General features: G+C 40.6%; 1 protein-coding gene across 2 annotated transcripts; it reads right to left on the reverse strand.

Annotated features, from left to right (window-relative positions):
* Nucleotides 1-4,476: 4,476 nt before the first annotated feature.
* LOC311063309 (breast cancer metastasis-suppressor 1-like protein-A) lies at nt 4,477-16,430 on the reverse strand. 2 transcript variants are annotated; one of them, XM_084082675.1, is made up of 11 exons: nt 16,164-16,430; nt 14,904-14,994; nt 13,960-14,087; nt 12,304-12,383; nt 10,452-10,548; nt 9,076-9,222; nt 8,521-8,610; nt 8,138-8,202; nt 7,973-8,015; nt 7,415-7,544; nt 4,477-6,939 (listed from the first exon to the last, which is right to left on the reverse strand). In XM_084082675.1, the coding sequence occupies exons 1-11, from the start codon at nt 16,288-16,290 to the stop codon at nt 6,822-6,824; spliced, it is 1,116 nt and encodes a 371-aa protein (XP_083938801.1). In that variant the 5' UTR covers nt 16,291-16,430; the 3' UTR covers nt 4,477-6,821. The 2 variants fall into 2 exon arrangements, with proteins under 2 accessions (XP_083938801.1, XP_083938802.1); XM_084082676.1 differs by lacking the exon at nt 9,076-9,222.
* Between the last annotated feature and the right edge of the window lie 3,420 nt (nt 16,431-19,850).

The following is a 19,850-nucleotide window of genomic DNA, read 5'->3' on the forward strand; positions in this document are numbered from 1 at the left end:
GCCTTTGACGCGGTGATGGGGATTTTCCTCTCTCTCTTTCTCTCTCTCTCTCTCTCTCTCTCTCTGTTGCAGTAGCAGACGTGGCCAGCGAGCTGTGATCAAACCATGCCTTCATCCCTCCCCTCTCTCTCCTTCTCTCTCTCATCAGCTGGAAGGCTTCATCAGCAGGGTGCCCCAGATACACAAACCACATCCCTCCTCCCTTCTAGTGAGGCGCACGGGCCACGCAACAGTGGAGGACCACTGACACTTGCTGGCCAGAAGAGGGTACTGCAAAACAGAGCTGCACTGTGGCCCCCAACAATGGCAGGGTATTTGGAAGGCAACGCCACCATAGCCCTTTTCTAAATGTAGTCCTGACCTGAAGTATTATAGAAATCCCACCCTGGAAAAACTGATTTCAAGGAGGTTGTGTGGCTCACCTGACAGGAGGAAGCCGATTCGGGCCCTGCATGTTTCCTCTGCTGCAGAAACTGTGATGTCTTGCCATGCCCTGAAAAAGAAATGACAACACTGTCATATCCGTCCTATAGTGTATAGCGCAGTAGTCTCCACAATATAATAATTCAATATCTATCATTATTATAATATAGTCTACTTCTAACCATTTACTCTCAGTGGCTGAGGGGCAGTAACTGGAGGCTTGCTGGTTGTTGAGACAGTAGCTCTGGTTTGGTTGGTGGCCTTATTGCAAGGGTTCCCAAACATTTCAGCCCGTGACCGCCCAAAATAATTATATTTGAACTGGGGACCCCCCACCCTGACAAGCACAGGCATTGACACTAAGGGTTGCCCACCTGCCCCTGGCAGGTAAATAAAACCTGTGGGCAGGTGGAGTTTGCTTTCAGGTTGCCCGACCGGGCAAGTGCTCGTTTGAGAGGGGACGCAACCGTCTATAAACACACAGAGATTTTTGTAAACACCTATACGTGGCCAGAGCTCTGTCTTCTGATCTGTGGAATGTAAAATAAGAGCACTGTTTACCTATAATGTGCTGTTTTCACTGTCGCTACACTTAAAAATATAAAGTATGAGCCCATAGTCATTTTCATAGCTATGTAGGTATTTGGCATAAAGAAATATATGATTTTTTTTATCGCACAGCCCCAGAAAGTAAAACCTATCATTTTATAATGGACGATTTACTTTTCGGGCAAGTGGGCATGACCTTTGGGCAAGTAGAACATGACCTGTACTTATGACCTGTACTTGCCCGACGGGCAAGTGCCTCTGAGACCTTAGTGTCAACCCCTGCAAGCACTTGGAATTGTAGGCATTACATTTAATAATAATAATAATAATAACTTGGATTTATATAGCGCCTTTCAGAAACCCAAGGACGCTTTACAGTACACACAATAAACACATTAATTGCCAAAAGCTTGAGTAAATAAGTGTCTCTTCAGTGCGGACTTGAAGGAGTCCAGTGTTTGCATCTGGCGGATCTCCAATGGGAGAGAGTTCCAGAGGTTAGGGGCTGCCACGCTGAAAGCTCTATCGCCAAGGGTCCAGACTCGGTTCCACAGATAAATGTTGTGAAAATAGCCGAACTACAAGCTCACAATTTCTCGCAGATAGACTTGTCGTATCAGGTGATTTTCACAATGTTTGCCTCTTAACTTATGTATGTGCAGATACCCTGTATACACTTATACATATGTTGGTTTGTTTACTGTTGAGTGAGAAAACAACGTTGCACATAAAGCTAATTATCTGGGGACCCCCCAAAATAATTTGGGGACCCCCCAGTTTGGGAACCACTGCCTTATTGCACATTGGCATGTCCACAAATCCAACAGTGTCTCTTCCATGGTCTTCATAATATTAATGAGTAAGTATTGCACACTCACATGTTGTTACTTTCATCAACCATGATGCTGCTGGTAGCTGGATGGCCTTTTGACCAGGGGGAATATATCTGAAAAGATCACATGAGCATTCAGACTCCAGTACAGTACCATATTGACAATTGCTGCAAGCAATGCTTTCCTTGCTGTTTCTGTAAACATAGTTTTAAATAGCTTTTCAATGTGTTTGCATACTTTGAAGGGAAGATTGTGCTCAACAGTGAAATATGTAATAACCGTCTGAATCTCTGCTCTTGTCACTTTGACTTTATCTTTCAGTTTGTTCTGGTGAAAAACATATAATGCACCCTTGTGCTGCCTCCCTGACATGCTATGGTCCATGAAAGTGACATAATTCAAAATCATTATATTTTGAAGATTTAGCCTAGCTGTGCTACTAATTTAATTTAAGCCAGTAAATAGATGACTATCTGCTCAACTCAACCAGGCTAATTGCCTGCAGTTGTTTGAACTAAATTATTATATGTAATTAGATTTGCTATTAGCTACTGTAGCCTATAAACAAGTAGGGCTAGTGTACAGTACAACAGGCCTTAAGTGCATTTGTTGATGTAAATTGATATTTATTCCTTTAGTATATTTATTTCCCTGCAAATAACCCTTTATTGTTTGACTGATTACACTCATTACATTTAATCTAACACAGCTCTGTGCTTAGCAATATCACAATGTTGCTTACAGCTTCCCGCTTCTCATATTACTCACCTTGGTATGTCTTTTACAGTTGTTTAGACCGCCGTTCAACAACAACACAACTGTTAAACAGTAGCTACACAAAGGAGGAACATGATGATGTTTTTAATTGTTTGTATGAGGCATGGGTAGTTTGGACTTTGGTCTTTGGAGCAATGATGTAAAGTGTATTTTCTGTCCTGCCCTGCCCCTGAGTGCCATCTTCTCGACACCACACGACACGAGCGCACTGCACGACACTGGCAATCTGTCCAACTACTTTAACGTTAAAAGACGCACACAAGCACAACACCAGAGGGAGCTCCACCAATCTCGTTCAACCCAGTCTGATTCGGTTTAAACAAGGGGTCAAATTAGTTTTACTGCTATGCCACCAGAATGTGGAATGCCCAGCCCTGCCAACAGTCATAAAAAAGTGTACCTCTCCTTCAAAACCGCTCTAAAAGAGCACCTACAGGTGGCTGCAATTAGGAACTGACCCCTGTAAAAGTCTAAGCTCATCACCGGAAATGCCCGCCTGCCAACCCCCAACTGTTTACTGTACATATTTTTATTTTTTATTAATACTTGCATATATGTTTTTGCATATTATTGTATATCGTCTTTAAATGTCTCGATGAATTGAATACACAGGACCTCAATGGAAATAAGCCCATAGGACTTTTTTTGGTTATCCTTTTAGCATCCTTTTGTATTAATCCTGTACCACAAAACCTTTTTTGCAAACTGTTAAAAGTATTCAATCGATCAATAAAAAAGCCAGGCCTTCTTTGTCCAACAGATGCCAGTCTGCAACAAGCGGACTCCCAGGTCATTCCACAGGGACTGACATTATTCCACCTTGAAAATGAACAGTTCAGTGACAAATGAGGACCAAACAAGGAGGGGTGAACAAGCTTATTTGGTGGAATTTGGGGATGCAGTGTATCAGGGCAACTGAGATGGTCTCTATGATTGAGGGCAACCAAAACAATGCCGTTGAACGACATTTAGGGTAGCCTAATCATTTTTACAACCCAGTGAAAACCCCCACCTATATGGCAGCCTACTCCTCCAAATGTAATCAGCATGAATTATCTACAAGAAGCCTAGTAGCCAGTATTTCAGACTGAATTGTTCGCCATGGCGTTATGAAATAGAAATAAACATTCCTACACTAGGACTAACCCTGCATTATCAGTACTATTGATCAAAAGTGCTGAGTCTATTTGATCAACTAGCTACTTCTGAGTGAAGTGGCATTGCCTTGGACCATCGGCATTTGCCCCTGGGGTCAGTCAGATGGACAGTGAGGGAAGGACATGGGCATATCAGACAAGATGCCTTTATCGATCGCAATATGTAGTGTCAATCTAGTGAGTGGTGCTCTGGCAGGAACAGAAGTGACTGAAAGGTTGAACAGCACAGCGGTCTGAAGAGCCATTATCAAATAGGGCCAGCTCAGCATTCCCCACCCCCTTAAATAAGCCACTTTTTGTGGAGGAGGAGCACAGAGCGCCAGGTTCAGTGAACCTCGTGGGTGACTTTGGGTTGAGCATTGTCAGAGAGTTTTTAGTTTATACAATGGAGCACTATGGGAGATTGTATCTTTTTTTCCCTTTTCTTTTGCAAACTATGCCATTTCCAATAGGCTGTTTAAGTGCGATTCAAAAGCTCCGGTATTTCTTATGAAAAAGCTCAACTGTCCTTCAAAGTCTGAGGAGAGAAAAATCAGCTTCAGTTGAGTCTGTAATCATGTAAATGCACAGGCGTATCCATTTCACCAGATATGCATACAGATGAAGAGCACTATACATACATACATAACTTCACATATGTTTGCATACTACTTTAAATAAAGAGCTTCTCATTCTCTTCACCACTCCATATGTAGCACTGAGAAATGCATTTTTGGGGTTAAGTAAAGAAAGAGTCCTTTTTGATGATAAAAATGAAACCTTTTATTAGCTGTACATGCATTGGCACAATGACATACTTGTATGAACTTTACCTTGCACACAAACCAAAAAAGAAAAAGAACCAAGGCATAGTGCAAAACCTTTTTTTTTTATGCCAAGTCAGTAAACACAATGTACAAATAAAAATAAACATACTCGCGATAAACTATTAAAAAACATTCTAATTACAGTTTATGTTGATGCCACATGTGGCTTCACAGACTCTTAAAACATCTTAAGGTTCATTTTATAATGTCCAATGGACTTCTTAATAGAATATTATTGGCAGGTAATACTTTGAAAACAGATATATGCAAATAATACATGGAAAATATGAAGCACCGGTAACAACATAAAAGCAACCAAATTCATCTTTCAACCAAACATATTTACACATACCCAAACACTACTATACTTTCTTTACACCCTATAACTATTGGGAGTGGTTAACATTGCATTGGATGGATTGTAAAAAAGTCAAACAAAACTGGAATCCCCTCAGTGTTGCATTCTTAGTGTAACATATACTGTTATAAACCAACGTTTCAGAACTTCTATCTCAAAGACAGCAGAGGAGACGACAATGGTGAGCAGGGATGGATAGAAGAGTCGGAGGAGGAGAGGAACCAAAGAAAGATGACAGGAAGATAAGCTTCCTGTCCAAACATGTTCTGTACCATGGTTGAAGGATATATGGTATAAATGACTCCCTTATGAACCACCTTGTTTAATTTGTATCCATATTTTCTTTTTCAACCTGAGACACACTCAATTAAGCCCAAAGCCAACACTTCTGGCTGAGTTGATATGCAAATGCAGGGCTGAGCGATTAGAGATGAGATCTGTTTGTCGGTTATCAAAAAAACAAAATTGAATAAATCAATGAAGTTTCGTTTTCAACAGGTTTTGATGTGCTTCAGGTTTTAGTTAGAAAACAAGAGCCATTCAACAAATAGATCGGTATATGCCATCATTTTGTCAACAATGACCTCCTGCCCCCTTGTAGTGAACTCGGAGCATATTTCTCACGCAGAAAGTAAACAATGGCTCCACTGTTCAACACTACGTAACCAAAAATGAGGATTATTTTTGAACAACCGAACCAAACCCAGGAAAGCCAGAAATCGCTCAGCGCTATGCAGATTATCAAGCTCTAGGCACTCACTCTCAGACACATGGCAGCGTAATGGGAGATGGCAGAAAGAGGAGCTACAGGGTTGAGATCACAGTGAATAAAACACAAAGCACATCATTATCATTACCAGCATTATTGTCATCAGCTCTGTACAGTCAACACAAGGCAAACCCCTAACTGGCTGTCAGTGTGTAGGTTGACAGATGCTACAGTGCATTCTACTGTACGCAAGTCATACAGAAGGGCTTCTTTGATGTCTTCTCTACCAAGGGTTTTCTGTCAAGCCTGAGTTTGCACTCAACAAAACTGATCCCTTCACTTGCAGTTGATTGATCATAGCTCACCTAGTCTTCACCCATTCTCTCTACTATTGTTTAGAGAGTTGTGCAATCCTGCACAGATTTTATTTAAAATATTAAAACCAAAAAATGTCCTAATGCCTGGATTCCAGGACAGGGGGGGTCCCTAATGCGGCTTTACGTAATTTACGTATTTTGTGTGGTTCTTGGTCTTGAGAGGCAAATCAAACACACTCCAGACAGTATTGTCTTAATACAGCAGATTTCACTCACTCGTCCATTCGTTCAGTAACCCACTTTCGACCCTCTCACTGCTGAAACAACATCAGAATAAGGCTTCACTGTAGCGATACAGTGGTTCAGGACGTTGCGTTTTGTTTTGTCAGCCTAGGCATTGTCTCATCTTAAAAAAGGCACGTGACTTGGCTCCGTGGTTCACAGTTCATGACCGTTCTGTTTTCCTCCATGTTGTTTTAGTATCGTTTTGTTTAATTAGCAGCACTTGACATCCATCTCTGTTCCAGAGAGAGTCCGTTCCAGAGAGAATGACATGTCCCCTCATCGCAAATATCGACATGCGTACATATTTACAGAGAATGTGGATTCCACGGACAGCATCGAGAGAAGAGCTTGATATATTTTGCCGGTTGACATGAAGTTTGTGTTTGTTGCTCAGTGGGAGAAAAGATTAGGTTTGTGTGAGACGTTTATACTGAGCATACTTTTTGTATGTGTGTGCAGTAGAGAGAAACAGAAAACAAAGAGTTGTTTGTGTGTGTGTGTGTGTGTGTGTGTGTGTGTGTGTGTGTGTGTGTGTGTGTGTGTGTGTGTGTGTGTGTGTGTGTGTGTGTGTGTGTGTGCGTGCGTGCCTGTCTGTATTTAACCAAGTTTAAGAGTGTTTGATAGTGTATTTGCCTTTCTGCAGCTGGGAGATGTATAGTTTTGACTTGGTTCCATCCAGCCGTTTGAACCAAACCTCATCGTGGTTGATGGTGGTGATGATGGCACTGCAGTATGCACACAGAAAAAAAGTTAGATTCATGTCTATCACTACACACATAAATATCACTATACACAATATTCAATGTCTAACTTCTCTTTGCACAGAAAGCTTCTCACACACAAAACATATCTCAAAATAGATCAAAATTACTTTTTGCAGTCAAATGTTCTCCCCATTTTTCAGGTGGGTTAAGTTTAGGAGTGGATTCAGCATGGTTAAGGTCAGAGTAAGGATGTGGAAGAGTGTAAAAAAACAGGCATTTACTATTATATTTGTGAGAACCTAAGCCCGACTCATTTTGCCTGCCCAACTTAAACCCAATTCTAAACCCTAAATTACGTAATTTTCCAGGATATTCCTGATCTCTGTATACTTGTGACATCTGCAACTTGCAAAGATGATAGTAGTAACACACACACACACACACACACACACACACACACACACACACACACACACACACACACACACACACACACCTAGTGGGGAACTCATCCTTCCTGTTGATGCAGATGGTCTGTCCTCTGCAGTACCACTGGCTGTCATAATACAGTCGTCCATCTTCTGAGCGTGCCACATGATGGTGCCTTTCTGGCCTCACTGCCGGGACTGGAAGGAGTGAGAGAGGGCAGAGGGAGGGGTGAGAGACAGAGTGGACAAAGTGGAAAGTAATAGAGGACAGGAAGGGCAATGAGCAAGATTGTAATGAAAAAGTTACAAACACAGAAAAGTGAGACGGGGGCAAGGGAATAGAGTGAGAAAGACAGAGGGGAAGGCAACAGACAGGCAAGGAGAGGGAGAAAAGGAAGTATCCAAGCACATTAAGTAGAAGGAAAAATATAGTGGTGGTGGGCAGAGGGAGAGGAACAATCACCAAACATTACTCTCCAAATACCAGTGCAGTGTGACCAACAAATCATCAGTTTCTGCACGTTTTCCTCAGTAAAGGCTATGAATCAGCTCTTTACTTCCTGGCTATTTGTGGGCTACAAACCATTGTGAGCCAAATATCGATTGTAATGGAGGAAGATACTTACCATCGACCTTCACTCTGTGAGGAGGACCTATTGATGCCATTGCCTGAGGAAGTTTTGGACGCAGGAGGTTAGACAAAAGAAAATGAAAAAAACAGAAAACAAACTTCAGTATCATTGATCAATGCACAGGGAAGCCTTGTTTATGTTTGAGTGCTTCCTTTATACCTTTCTTATTGCTGTCCAGTCTTCAAGGATATCCAGGTCTTGCAGCATGTAAACAATATATGGTCGTGATATAGATCGTCAAGGACAATGCGCTTTAAGAGGCCGTGGAGATAAATGGCTTTTGAATGTGTCCTAACAGGTTGTCATTGCAGTGCTACATAATATGTCAAACTGTAAATCTGAATCTATTTACTTATGTTATTTTTTCAAATGTTATATTTTCTGTTGGGTTTCTTTTTTTGTCTGTTTTCACATTTTGAGGCAATGTTTTCTTAAGCCATTTGTTGTTTTTAGTTTTTCTTAGGCTCACCAACTTTTCTTAACTTGAGAAGGTGGGAGAAACAAGACAAGCAAGGACACACAAAATGAAGAAAAAAGGATATCAGAAACAACAACTGGCTTCTTCTTCTTCACAGGGCAGAATGGATCTTTCTTCTTATTTTTCCGTGAGTGCAATCCATCGTTCCACAACTCTGTGGAGCAGAGACAGCAGATTAAGGGGATGAGAAAACCAGGGCTCCCAAATCACCTGCTTGCGTGGTATATTTGTGGTCCTATCTCTTTAACGAGCCGTTTAAATAGGAACACTGATGGTGTGGCATTTGAGAGATGTGGACGCTGTTACTCAATGATGTATAGTAGCTATCACAAGCGGCTCGCCTAGATTCAACTACAATACACATGCTAGTTATACTAAGCAGATGTACAGTATGTTGGTTACTTGTTCACATGTAAAGTTGTTTAGATAGACATATACTGTTTGCTTGTCTACAAATGCTAAGAATGTTATTTAGAAAACATATCGTTTAGACATGCTAGGTTTGATGTTTACCTGGTATCCTAGTTGCTATGTAGCACTTAATTGTTTTCTTTGAACTACTTGACAATTTACCCTGTCAATTAACCCTGTCACCCTGACTAAGGTTTATGCCACTTACTCTGATCTAAACAAATCTGTGCCCGTCGAGGGCCTGGTGATTTGGAGGAAGGAATGGTTGCCTCCGGAACCACAATGTGGCCCTGCGGGCCTGGGATTGAATCCGACCAGAGCCTTCCTTCTGTATCTTCTCCACTACAGTTCTTTGCTAGAAATACAGTATTTATTTTCCACTCTGCTGTACACAAAGCCGTTTCAACCAATAACTCATGTAGCAATATGGACTCTAACATAATACACATGTGTTTTATGTACCATTGAAACCAAAGATGACTTGATTTTGCTCTCTAAATCATATCTATAGCTGTACATATTTGTACTGGAGTGTAGCCCTTTAAAGAAGCTAACGCCAGTGCCAGAGCAATGACCGTAGTTCTGAATGTGGTGCAGTGACATCAGCTCAGTGTGAGTTTATGCTGGAGGTGTGAGTGCAAACTGAAACTGTGACATGTGTTTACTTGCCACTCAACAAGAGGTGGCATGAATTTAAATGAGTGCCAACTGTGTGCGCGAACACGTGTCTCTGGGTGTTAGTGCTAAGTGTTGCCAATGTTATATCTGGTGTTAGGGGAGCAACTAAGTGACAGAGGTAATGTGTTTTATTTATAGTCAAGACCTAAGCTGTATTACAAATAGCTCTCTTCCTATGCTATTAGCTATACTGGGCTTCGGTTATATTCATTTATCAATTAAGGCATTGAGTTACTTAATCTTTTAATGGTATCCTTCAAGTAATGGTATATTGCTACATCAAGGGACCAATTACACTTAAACCAACATCCTCTAGCATGGCCATTAATACTGGTAAATGACCATTTAGATATACAACATATATCTATATCTATGACAGCTAACTAGAATATAGAGCCTTCAGAGAAGTCTGTGTTTACAGTATGTCTGTATTCTGTAAGCATTTCTCTTCCTAACATTACACCCAAAAACCGCAGCTGTAAAAAAGAATGTAATCCTAGCAATGCACAGCAATTTGTATATAAATATATTCATTAAGAGAAACATGATATAGCCACATTTGAAAATAAATAAATGAATAGAACATTAATGACAAATGGCAATTTTTGAAAGCATATCTATATATACACACACTGTAAACACGTTTGTTAGGTACATAAGCAAAGGCAGTGTGAAGAGTTTGACAATATAATATATACATTGAAAAAGTTGTTTCAGTGTGTAAACTAAACGTATATCATTTAATCAACAGAGAACTTTAATTTCCTCTATATATATATAAAACTTTTTTTTTAAAGTGTATTTGTTAATATTGTATAGGGGTCCCTCTTGGTTCACTCACTGTATAGTATATATTGTATTACATTATATGTATTCCTATATAAATGAACAGTGTCTTCCTGGTACCTGAGGTGATGTCAATACTGTGCCTGTCCTCCTCCAGCCTTCTGATCTTCTCCTCCAGTTCGCTCTGCACCGTGTCAAACAGCAGCAGCTTCTCACTCTGGAACACAGACAACAGTCACTGATTGGCCAGACACAAACAGGAAGTGAGACACTTATTCGTCCTAGGGCAGATCTACCGCGGGTCTAAGTAGCCTCGCCCTTTCGACTAGGGGTTCCAACACACATGCAATAGAAATTAAGATTATAGCGCAAGAGTACACTCTGTTCACTTCTGTCTATTGACAGTTCCACTGAAAAGTGGCGTACTATTTGGATTTATCATGTATTATCCTGTGTGGTGTTACACGTTTGGTTGTCTAGCATTGTGCTTTGTTGTGGTTTGTGTTATTTTCTAACTCTAGCTACAAATCCAATTTCCCTTTCGGCTCAATATAGATGTGAATCTTCCACTCCAATCACAGGGTGTTCCGCAAGCGCCGGCTGCTGGCCAGATAGCCGTACATTATAACATGTCCGGCCGGCTACTTTTTGTAAGTGTACTAAATCTTGTCGGACACCTGCAAGTCCCTCACATCCTGGTCAAGTTTTCTTTGTATCTGTCCCGACTCGGTATTTGGTTTCCTAATACAACTGTGTGGTGCAAGCTTCAATTAGCCTACATTTACTACTCCAATGTAGGTAAGATAATAACTCCCCTTGAAACACTGCAGACTTTAGGCTACGTTGGTGTCAGGCATGCTTTCACTTTAAAAGATATATATATTTTTGGCCTTTATTTCAAAGACAGGGAGAGAGTCGGGGAGTGACATGCAGCAAAGGTCCACTGGGCTTGGGAATCGAACCCGGGACATGCTGGCAGGCTGCATCAGAACATACCGTATATGTGGTACGAGCCTTAACCACTTGGCCATCAGCACCCAGGCATACTTTCACCTTTGATCATTAAATTACATAAAACATGTTTCAAAACATGTCTGCAACACATGTCTACATTTTAATAAATGGTATCTTGTCATTTCACGTGCAAGGCATCAAACACATTATATTGGTAAAATGTGGTTGTGCTGAACGCAATGGTGGATTGTCTGCTCTATAAAATCTGTTATATTTAGGTCAGACAGCATTGCTACAGTTGGACTGATATAAGCTGCTGCTGGTAAAGCCTCAGTCCATAGTACTACGGGGTCCTTGCCAAAAAGAACAGATCTAAAGTACTATTTAACCCATTTAGGCCGGGGGAAAAAATCAGTCATTTTTAGAATTCTTTGGGCTATTCAAAAATAAATCTGATATACAAGCTCATAGCGTGGCACTCAGCTTGTAGATCTGCTATTTTAGATTTTTTGAAAAATCATGAAAATGTGTGCAAATCTTTTAATACATATATTTTTTTTTTAAGCGAACATTTGTAAAATATTTTTGTTCCAGGAACCACCCCCAGAAGCAAAGATTTGAGTTACGAATGTTCACTTTAAAAATATATATACATTTAAAGGGTTAGGGTTAGGGTTAGGGATTTGCACTTTATTTTTATTTTTTTAAATAGCAGATCTACAAGCTCATAGCACGGCACTCGGTGCCGTGCTATGAGCTTGTATATCTGCTATATTTGAATATCCCAAAGAAATCTAAAATGACAGAGATGCATGCGTCCCCCGGATTGAATGGGTTAAGAACACATCACATCACAACCGGTTTACATTTCTCTTAGTACGATGGTGTCGAAAATGTCGAAAATAGCCAATCTACAAGCTCACAATGTGTCGCATCTCACAGTGCGTATTATGAACACCTTTCTTTTATCATATCACAGATTGTGCCAAAACACAACACTGATATGCTGTCCTCTTACCTCCCAGTGTTGACAGGCAGCCTGGATCTCACACTCATATTTGTTCTTCACTGATTCCAAACACAGTTCTCTGTAGATCCCTGAAACACACATGGTTACATGGTTGGACATAGCACATCACTTTTCACATCATACAGTATATTACTTAGACAAGAATCATCAGGGACATCCTGATAAGATATTATATAGACTTTTAGGTGCCGATTCCATATGTATTGCGATTCTGTACATATTCCAAATCAGCATTGAAATGAGTGATCTTTCCGTTTACTTAATGCTGTGCTATGAAGAACAGCTGAATCATTTCAATGGTATTCTATATTAAGATGTTTAATAACTGGCTAGGTGCTCCACCAGTATTGAATTTCAGCGTAACCCTTCAAATGTAAAAACACAACCATTTTATAACTCAATGTACAGCCTAAATATTCATTTCGGAATCATTACAATATAAAAATAATGTTTCTGCTTTTTGGTATATACTGTAATACATATAGCATACAGTACACATACAGTGTACTTGATGTACATCCTTCCTTGCAGCACTAATGCACATTTTGCACTGCTGCTATACCTAAATGTACAGCAACCATCTCTGAGATGTTACTGCATTTTGTGATTATTACTATACTATTGCGTTATCCTGCAAGTGAGTTAACGTAGCAGGATATACTGTATGTGCTTTATACGTTGAAATTTGTGTCACTGGCAAGAACTGTTCCTTTTTGCCAGCAAAGACACAAAAAACAAGGTGTAGCTGAACATAAGGACAAGCCAGTATGGGATTCAGACAATGAGAGTCCCATTCTCTTGCCTTGGTTCAGATTAGCTGTCTGCCCAATCTGTCAGACTCGCCTACATTGGACATATATTACACTACACCCACACTTGTGCTCACACTCAATACTTTGCACCCTCTCTCAATCTCAACAAGAATAGGCTAATGGGACAGTAAACCATGCCAGCTTGAAAACGCCCACTCAGCAGCAGTTCAGAACTAATATTGTAACAATAAATCAGAAATTGTGAAACAACAACAGTAGATCAACCCTCTATGGTTTGAAACAGACTACTAGAGGAAAAATACCACAATGTACCAGCAATCATGGGTTATAAGGATGTCCGTCGGTTAGTTTATGGTTATGTCTGAGTCATAAGACATGCATATATGGGCCTATCGGGTTTGTTTAAGCAGTTTGCAAACAAAGCACATAAAGTACAGTTCTATACAAAGGGATGCTAAAGAGGATTAAACCCAAGAAAGCACTGTGGCTTGTTTCCATTGGGGTCCTATTCATTGAAATATTTAGTGACAGATTTCTAGTGGTAGACTTGGACTTTTTACAGGGGCCAGTTCCGAATTGCAGCCAAAAGAGCTCTTTTAGAGCGGTTTTGGAGGAGAGCAAGGATTCACACTTTTTTATGACTGTTGGTAGGGCATTCCACATTTTGGTGGCATAGCAGTAGAACCCCTTGTTTGAGGCGAATCTGGGTTGAACGTGATTTGTGGAGCTCCCTCTGGTGCTGTGTTTGTGGACGTCTTTGACGTACATTGAGGACGCACATGGGGTTTTCCTGTATGTGGAAATGTGCTGCTGTATAAATAATGTTTGGCTGGACGCCTGTTGGCAGAACACAAGTAATATTATAACCCACCAGCAACTTTGGTCCTGATCTGCATGTTCTCCTGTAGGTTGGCTAAAGGCTCCAGATACTCTTGAGCACAGCCAGCCATCACCTCCTGGAGCTTGATGTCCACCTGGCTCAGACGCTCCTTGTACAATCTAGGGCAGAAGAAAAAGTAACCACTTTAAACCTGGCATTCCTAGCATGTCATTATGGGTGGAAACAGCAGATCTACAAGTTCAAAACTCATAACAACGCATTGTGAGCTTGCACATCGGCTATTTTTGCAAGAGCATTTCTCTTTTTGGTTGGCAAAAGCTTGTCAGGGACTGTATGTTGTGGGCCTACCACTCGATAGGAAGACAGATGAGAAGCACTCCACAGAACCTTAGTAACCTGCACGTCTTTGGACAGTTACAAACACTGTCCAATTCATGCAGGTTACTAGTAACCTGCATGAATTGGACAGTTACAAACAAAACAATGATGTCCCATCATTGTTTTGTTTGTAACTGTCCAATTCTAAAGTAACCACATACATAACCCTATGTACTTATATTAGTAGACCGGAGTCACCCCAGAGGTCTACAACTAGGCCGGCTAGGCCCACTCCTTTTTTTCTCTCTACACTATATCTTCGTCGAAGATAGACGATCTACAAAATCACATTTTGAGCTTGCAGATCTGCTATTTTCGCCGAATGTTCCGTGGTAACGGTGGTTTATTATTCCTTCAGTACAGCAACCAATGCCCTTTCTGGACATATAAAGCAGCAGAGTAGACAAGAAGATGCCAGTAGATTTGATGATTGTTAAACCATTAGAACCGGGAAAGCATCCGTGTTGTTTTCGATTTTAGCGCTGGCTCTAGAGCAGATCTACAAGCTTGCTTGTACAAAAAATCTTTAAAGTGTGAGAACTACTGATTTCGCAGGCATTTGTATAATCGGGTCTTAATTCAACAACAGAGCCTACTGTTCTTTCAGGTCTGTGAACTGCTTCTCCAGTGTGGTCATCTCATCAAGGCACTCCATCCTCCTCCTCTCGCAGTCTTCATCGTCCATCTCTGTTCACACACCACATAGGGAGACAGGGAAAAAGACAGGTTAGGCATCATCATGGCTATATACCTCTAGTCTAGGCAAATCAACAGCAGCTTTAACCTTCAGTTACAGTAGGCTGTCACGTCAAGTCACCATCCAATTATACTCTCAAACTTGCCGTGTCCCTAGGCTATCATGCAATTACCAGTGGTGTCAAGTAACTAAGTACATTTACTCAAATACTGTACTTGAGTACAATTGAGGTATTTTTTACTTTAGTGGAGTATTGCCAATTTTCAATACTTTTACTTCTACTCCACTACATCTCTGAGGAAAATATTGTACTTTTACTCCACTACAATTATTTGAAAACGTTAAGTTACTTTGTAGATTCAGATTATTATTACTAAACATACATTAACCACTTAAGCTCTATTCTGCATAATGAGTACTTTTACTCTTTTGGTATTTTAAGTATATTTTTATGTCAATATTGTTGTACTTGAGTAAATTCTGAATACCAGACTTTTACTTGTAACGGAGTATTTCTACATTGTGGTATTGATACTTTTACTCAAGTAACAAAGGTGAGTACTTCTTCCACCACTGGCAAATGACAATGGGGTTTATAGTTTTCACTTCATCATCTGACATAGCCCTGAAACATGACTGTCATTACAAGCGTCATGTGAACCATGGCTACATCTGACACTGTTCGCCTTGATCTCAACAGTAAAAGCAGATTTTGCTGTGGATGAAGTTCAAATTGGCTCTATTCACAGCAGCCATATTATGAAGACATTCACAGGTGTTACCAATGATACTAATAAAGGCTCTGTTCCATTCTGGTCAAACAGAGTCAGAGTCAGGGTGCTGATATTGTGCATGTTGGCTCACTGGAAACACTCTGTTACACCAGTGGGTCTACAGTTGGGGTCATGGGCTTCCAAATGGCCCCTCGCAGGTCTGTAACTCTGAGAATGTACAAATGGAACCAAATGGACCCGCAAGGGTCCATTTGGTTCCATTTGTACACTCTCAGAGTTATGGGGGTCGTGGAAACCACTGTGCTACACTAAATGGAACAGAGCCTTCATTAGTATCATTGGTAACACCTGTGAAGGTGATAATATGTCTGCTGCGCATAGAGCCTGTAGTGCACACAGATGTGATCTAGTAGATCTCTTTATACCCGAGCTGTCTCCATCTTCAGACACGGACGAGCTGACGGTGTCCTCCTCGTCCGTGCTGCTGCCGTCCTGGTCGGGGAAATCCACCTCCATGTCGTCGTCCTTCTTCTCCCGGGAGTGAACCGGCATGGCGTCGATTAGATGGGAGAGTGAGATGTTTGTGTACGTTGATAACGCTAATCTAAATCTAAATGTGTTCAACTACCGAGGACCGCTGGCTGCTAACCCCGGCTAGCCACATATTATTCTACACACAGGGTAGCTCTGAGCTCAGTGTTGCCAGATTCCGTGAGAGAAATTAGCAATCAGGTCTAGGAAAACAAGCCCAAAAGAAAAAACTAGGCCACATGAGCAAGCACTGTGAGCTGCCATTAAAAATAAACTATTTTAATAGAATGTGGAATATTTTGAATGCTTTTTTAACACAAATGTTCCCTGGTACAAAACATTTCCATGAAAATATTTGAGAACCACTGGTTTATTTTTATTTAATTTTTAATGGGAAGCAAGCCTAAATAAGTTAGTACACTTTAGAAACAAGCCCAAAAAAACGCAACCCGCAACTACCAATATTTACAAGCAACTTTACAGAAAACTAAGCCCAAAGTCGCTTATAATAAGCGGACACGGCAACGCTGGCTCTGAGCTCTAGAAAACATGGCCACCGCCGACGACCAATCACAGGAGTAGTCTTACATCCCATTAGGACTGGGATCGATTCACTCTGCAAGTGGCTGATCCGGTCTGGGGAGGTCTAGAACGGATACGGAAACAGTCCATGCATGTGGGCGCAAATGACCGGAAACAGTAGGCGGGCTTTAGACCGGATTAGAGCAGTGAGCACTGAGCAGTAAATAGAAAGCAGGCTTTCCACAGGTGCTGCGGAAAGCCTGGTGACGCACGGTTGACATCCATAGTTTTGAGGCTCTGGGTCATTCTGCGTTTAGCTAGTTAGTTGCCAGGCAACCGCTGCAAATCCTTGTTAGTTTTTTCTTTGAGACACACATACGGTTATCTCGGGGCTTGGCCGAATCCGCCATTCCTTCCCCGGGTCAAACAACACAGCTGACCATTGGAATTGCATTAGGGAACGTACATTGTTACATTTTATGGGTTTATCATAAACCCATAAAATACATAAACCGTTTATGTATTGTAGCGCAACAACTACTGATCTTGTGAAAATTTTAAACGGGACCGCCAAATATTCTGTAAAGAATGTTTCAGAGCATACTTGCATTAGTCATAATACAAAAGTTTTCATCTTTTAGCATACAAACAAAGTAGGCTACTTGCAAGGAGGATCCTGTTGTCTGTAGTTTACATTTTCACCACATGAGGGCAATATATCTCTTTGATAATGAATTGGATTTTTATCCAATGCTGAGGAATATGTGATTCATCCCACAAATATTCCTGGCTTGCACTAGAATCTAGGCAAGCATGATAATGACACATTGCCAATTTAAAAAGCCACAAACGTCAAAGACTGTTTAAATGGAATGAATCATTACAATAACAGACGAGAGTAATGTGTTATAAGAGAGTAAAGATGAAGAATAAAGTGAAGAAATAGGCAACAAAAAAAGTCAGGTTAGGGTTAGGCCAGGGGTACTCAAACCTTTTTGTGTCAAGGCGCCGATATCCATTTAAACGTATCAGACTGCTGTGTCTTTGTTGAGTACCAAAGTATCTGACTGTCTGGTACTTGAATGGTCGCTGGTTCAAGTCCCAATGTCATCCGACGGTGCATGACTAATACTTCCATAGTGCTTTTAGGCAAGGGTGCCAAACTCCCATGCATATTACAATGCAATAAGTTGTCTCTTGGATAATTTGCCAATTGTAGTAAAGAATGTCAATCTTCCCTGGTAATAATGTAAAAGTAGTGGGAAGTATGATTTTAATATTAACATTTCATACAAACTAAGCTGGGATCATTGGACTTAGGGAGATACTTAGATATTTGATGTTATATTTAAATGGGGTAGGCCGTAGGCAAAATAAGCTTTAGCTTCAGCCTACACCTTTTGGACCATTTTAATGTGCATTACTGATATGTACTGTACTGTACTTGTTTGTCTAAAAAAGGACCGAAATAAAGTAACTTAACTAACTAACTAACTAACTAACTAACTTAGATGTGGTGAAAGATGTCTGTGTAACCCAGGTTTCAAAAAGTTTTCAAAAGGTTTGTCACTGCTGTCTGTGTGTCACTGACAGAGACACACACACACACACACACACACACACACACACACACACACACACACACACACACACACACACACACACACACACACACACACACACACACACACACACACACACACACACTCACGTCTCAATCAATCAGTCAGTCAGTCACACCAGTGCTTTCAATTGCCAATCGATCATTGCAATCACAGCCACACCCTACTATAAAGCAGAGTCAGTCAGCAGTAGCAGAGTGAGGTGCACGTCACTCTGGGGCTGCTGCAGGTCTGTACTCATTTCCGAACAATACTCACATTTCCAACTTGTTACATTTGATCAAATTGCTAAAAACACTTATTGTGGCTTTTAGAATTCCACCCACTGATCGCAAACTGGCTGCTGGCACAACCTGCTATGACTGTCTGAAACTGATTTAATTGGTGAGTGAAATGTTTGTTTCCCATTTCAACCAAGTTGGTTCAAATATGTTTGTTTTATTTGAAATGTTTGTTCTAATTTGATTGTTTTTGGTTGGAATGTAATTATTTTGGAAGTTATGAAATGCTTGTAGATAAGCTGTTTTTTAGTTGATCGATGATCTGGTAGATCTGTTCTTGTTTATTTGGAATTAATTATTATTATTATTATTAAATAAAGAGCCAACTAATCGAAGCCAACCATAACTGAAGTTGTCCTACCTGCAGTAGGCCAAAGAGCAGCATTAGCCCCTCAAGTGCTCAAGTAACATTTCCCACTACACTGCCCTCACACTGCCACTTCCCTCTGACAATACCTCGACCATTGACAAATACCTACCTGCGTAAAGACTCTGTTGGACTTACTTGGATACCTTGCTGAAAGTTATTGAACTGTTGTATGTTTCGTTCTATTTTTTTATTTTTTTTGTATAAGACATTTTATTTCAAATTATATAAAAACAAATAAGGTATAAAAAAATAATGATGCTCCTGGTTGTGGTTACTGAGTGTTGAGTTAAACCAGGAACATCATGAGCAACATTATGTAACCCAGGTTTCAAAAGGTTTGTCACTGCTGTCTGTGTGTCACTAGCCTCGATCTCCAGACTTATATTGTTTAGTTTTGCTAAAAAATAAAAGCCTGGAGGAACCATAGAGGTATAATATAACTAGAGGGCGGATTGCCCCGCCCCCAGCTATCATTTCAATGAATGTGCTCAGTGGCGTTTTGAAGCACCCGGAAGACTGCCGGAAGTAGAATTATTGAGTCGATTTTGGGTTAGCGTAAAGTTATGAGCATGCGCACTAGTGTCATTTTTGCGCTCTACGGCAGCCCGTGTGTCAAGGATTGAACGCGAGATATTTATGAAATTCACTGGAGATGCCTATGTAAATGCATATGTATTTATGTATAATATATATATATATATATATGTGTGTGTGTGTGTGTGTGTGTGTGTGTGTGTGTGTGTGTGTGTGTGTGTGTGTGTGTGTGTGTGTGTGTGTGTGTGTGTG

This window comes from Gymnoscopelus microlampas, assembly GCF_963454915.1.
Source record: "Gymnoscopelus microlampas genome assembly, chromosome: 16".
NCBI lineage: Eukaryota > Metazoa > Chordata > Actinopteri > Myctophiformes > Myctophidae > Gymnoscopelus > Gymnoscopelus microlampas.

What these genes read in the sequence shown, in the direction of transcription:
- LOC311063309 (XM_084082675.1), bottom strand. Translation starts at nt 16,290, where the DNA reads ATGCCGGTTCACTCCCGGGAGAAGAAGGACGACGACATGGAGGTGGAT. An exon ending in TTCACAGACCTGAAAGAACA is followed by an intron (nt 14,088 to 14,903) that starts GTAGGCTCTGTT and finishes CTTCTGCCCTAG; the next exon opens with ATTGTACAAGGAGCGTCTGA. An exon ending in GATCAGGACCAAAGTTGCTG is followed by an intron (nt 12,384 to 13,959) that starts GTGGGTTATAAT and finishes TGTGTGTTTCAG; the next exon opens with GGATCTACAGAGAACTGTGT.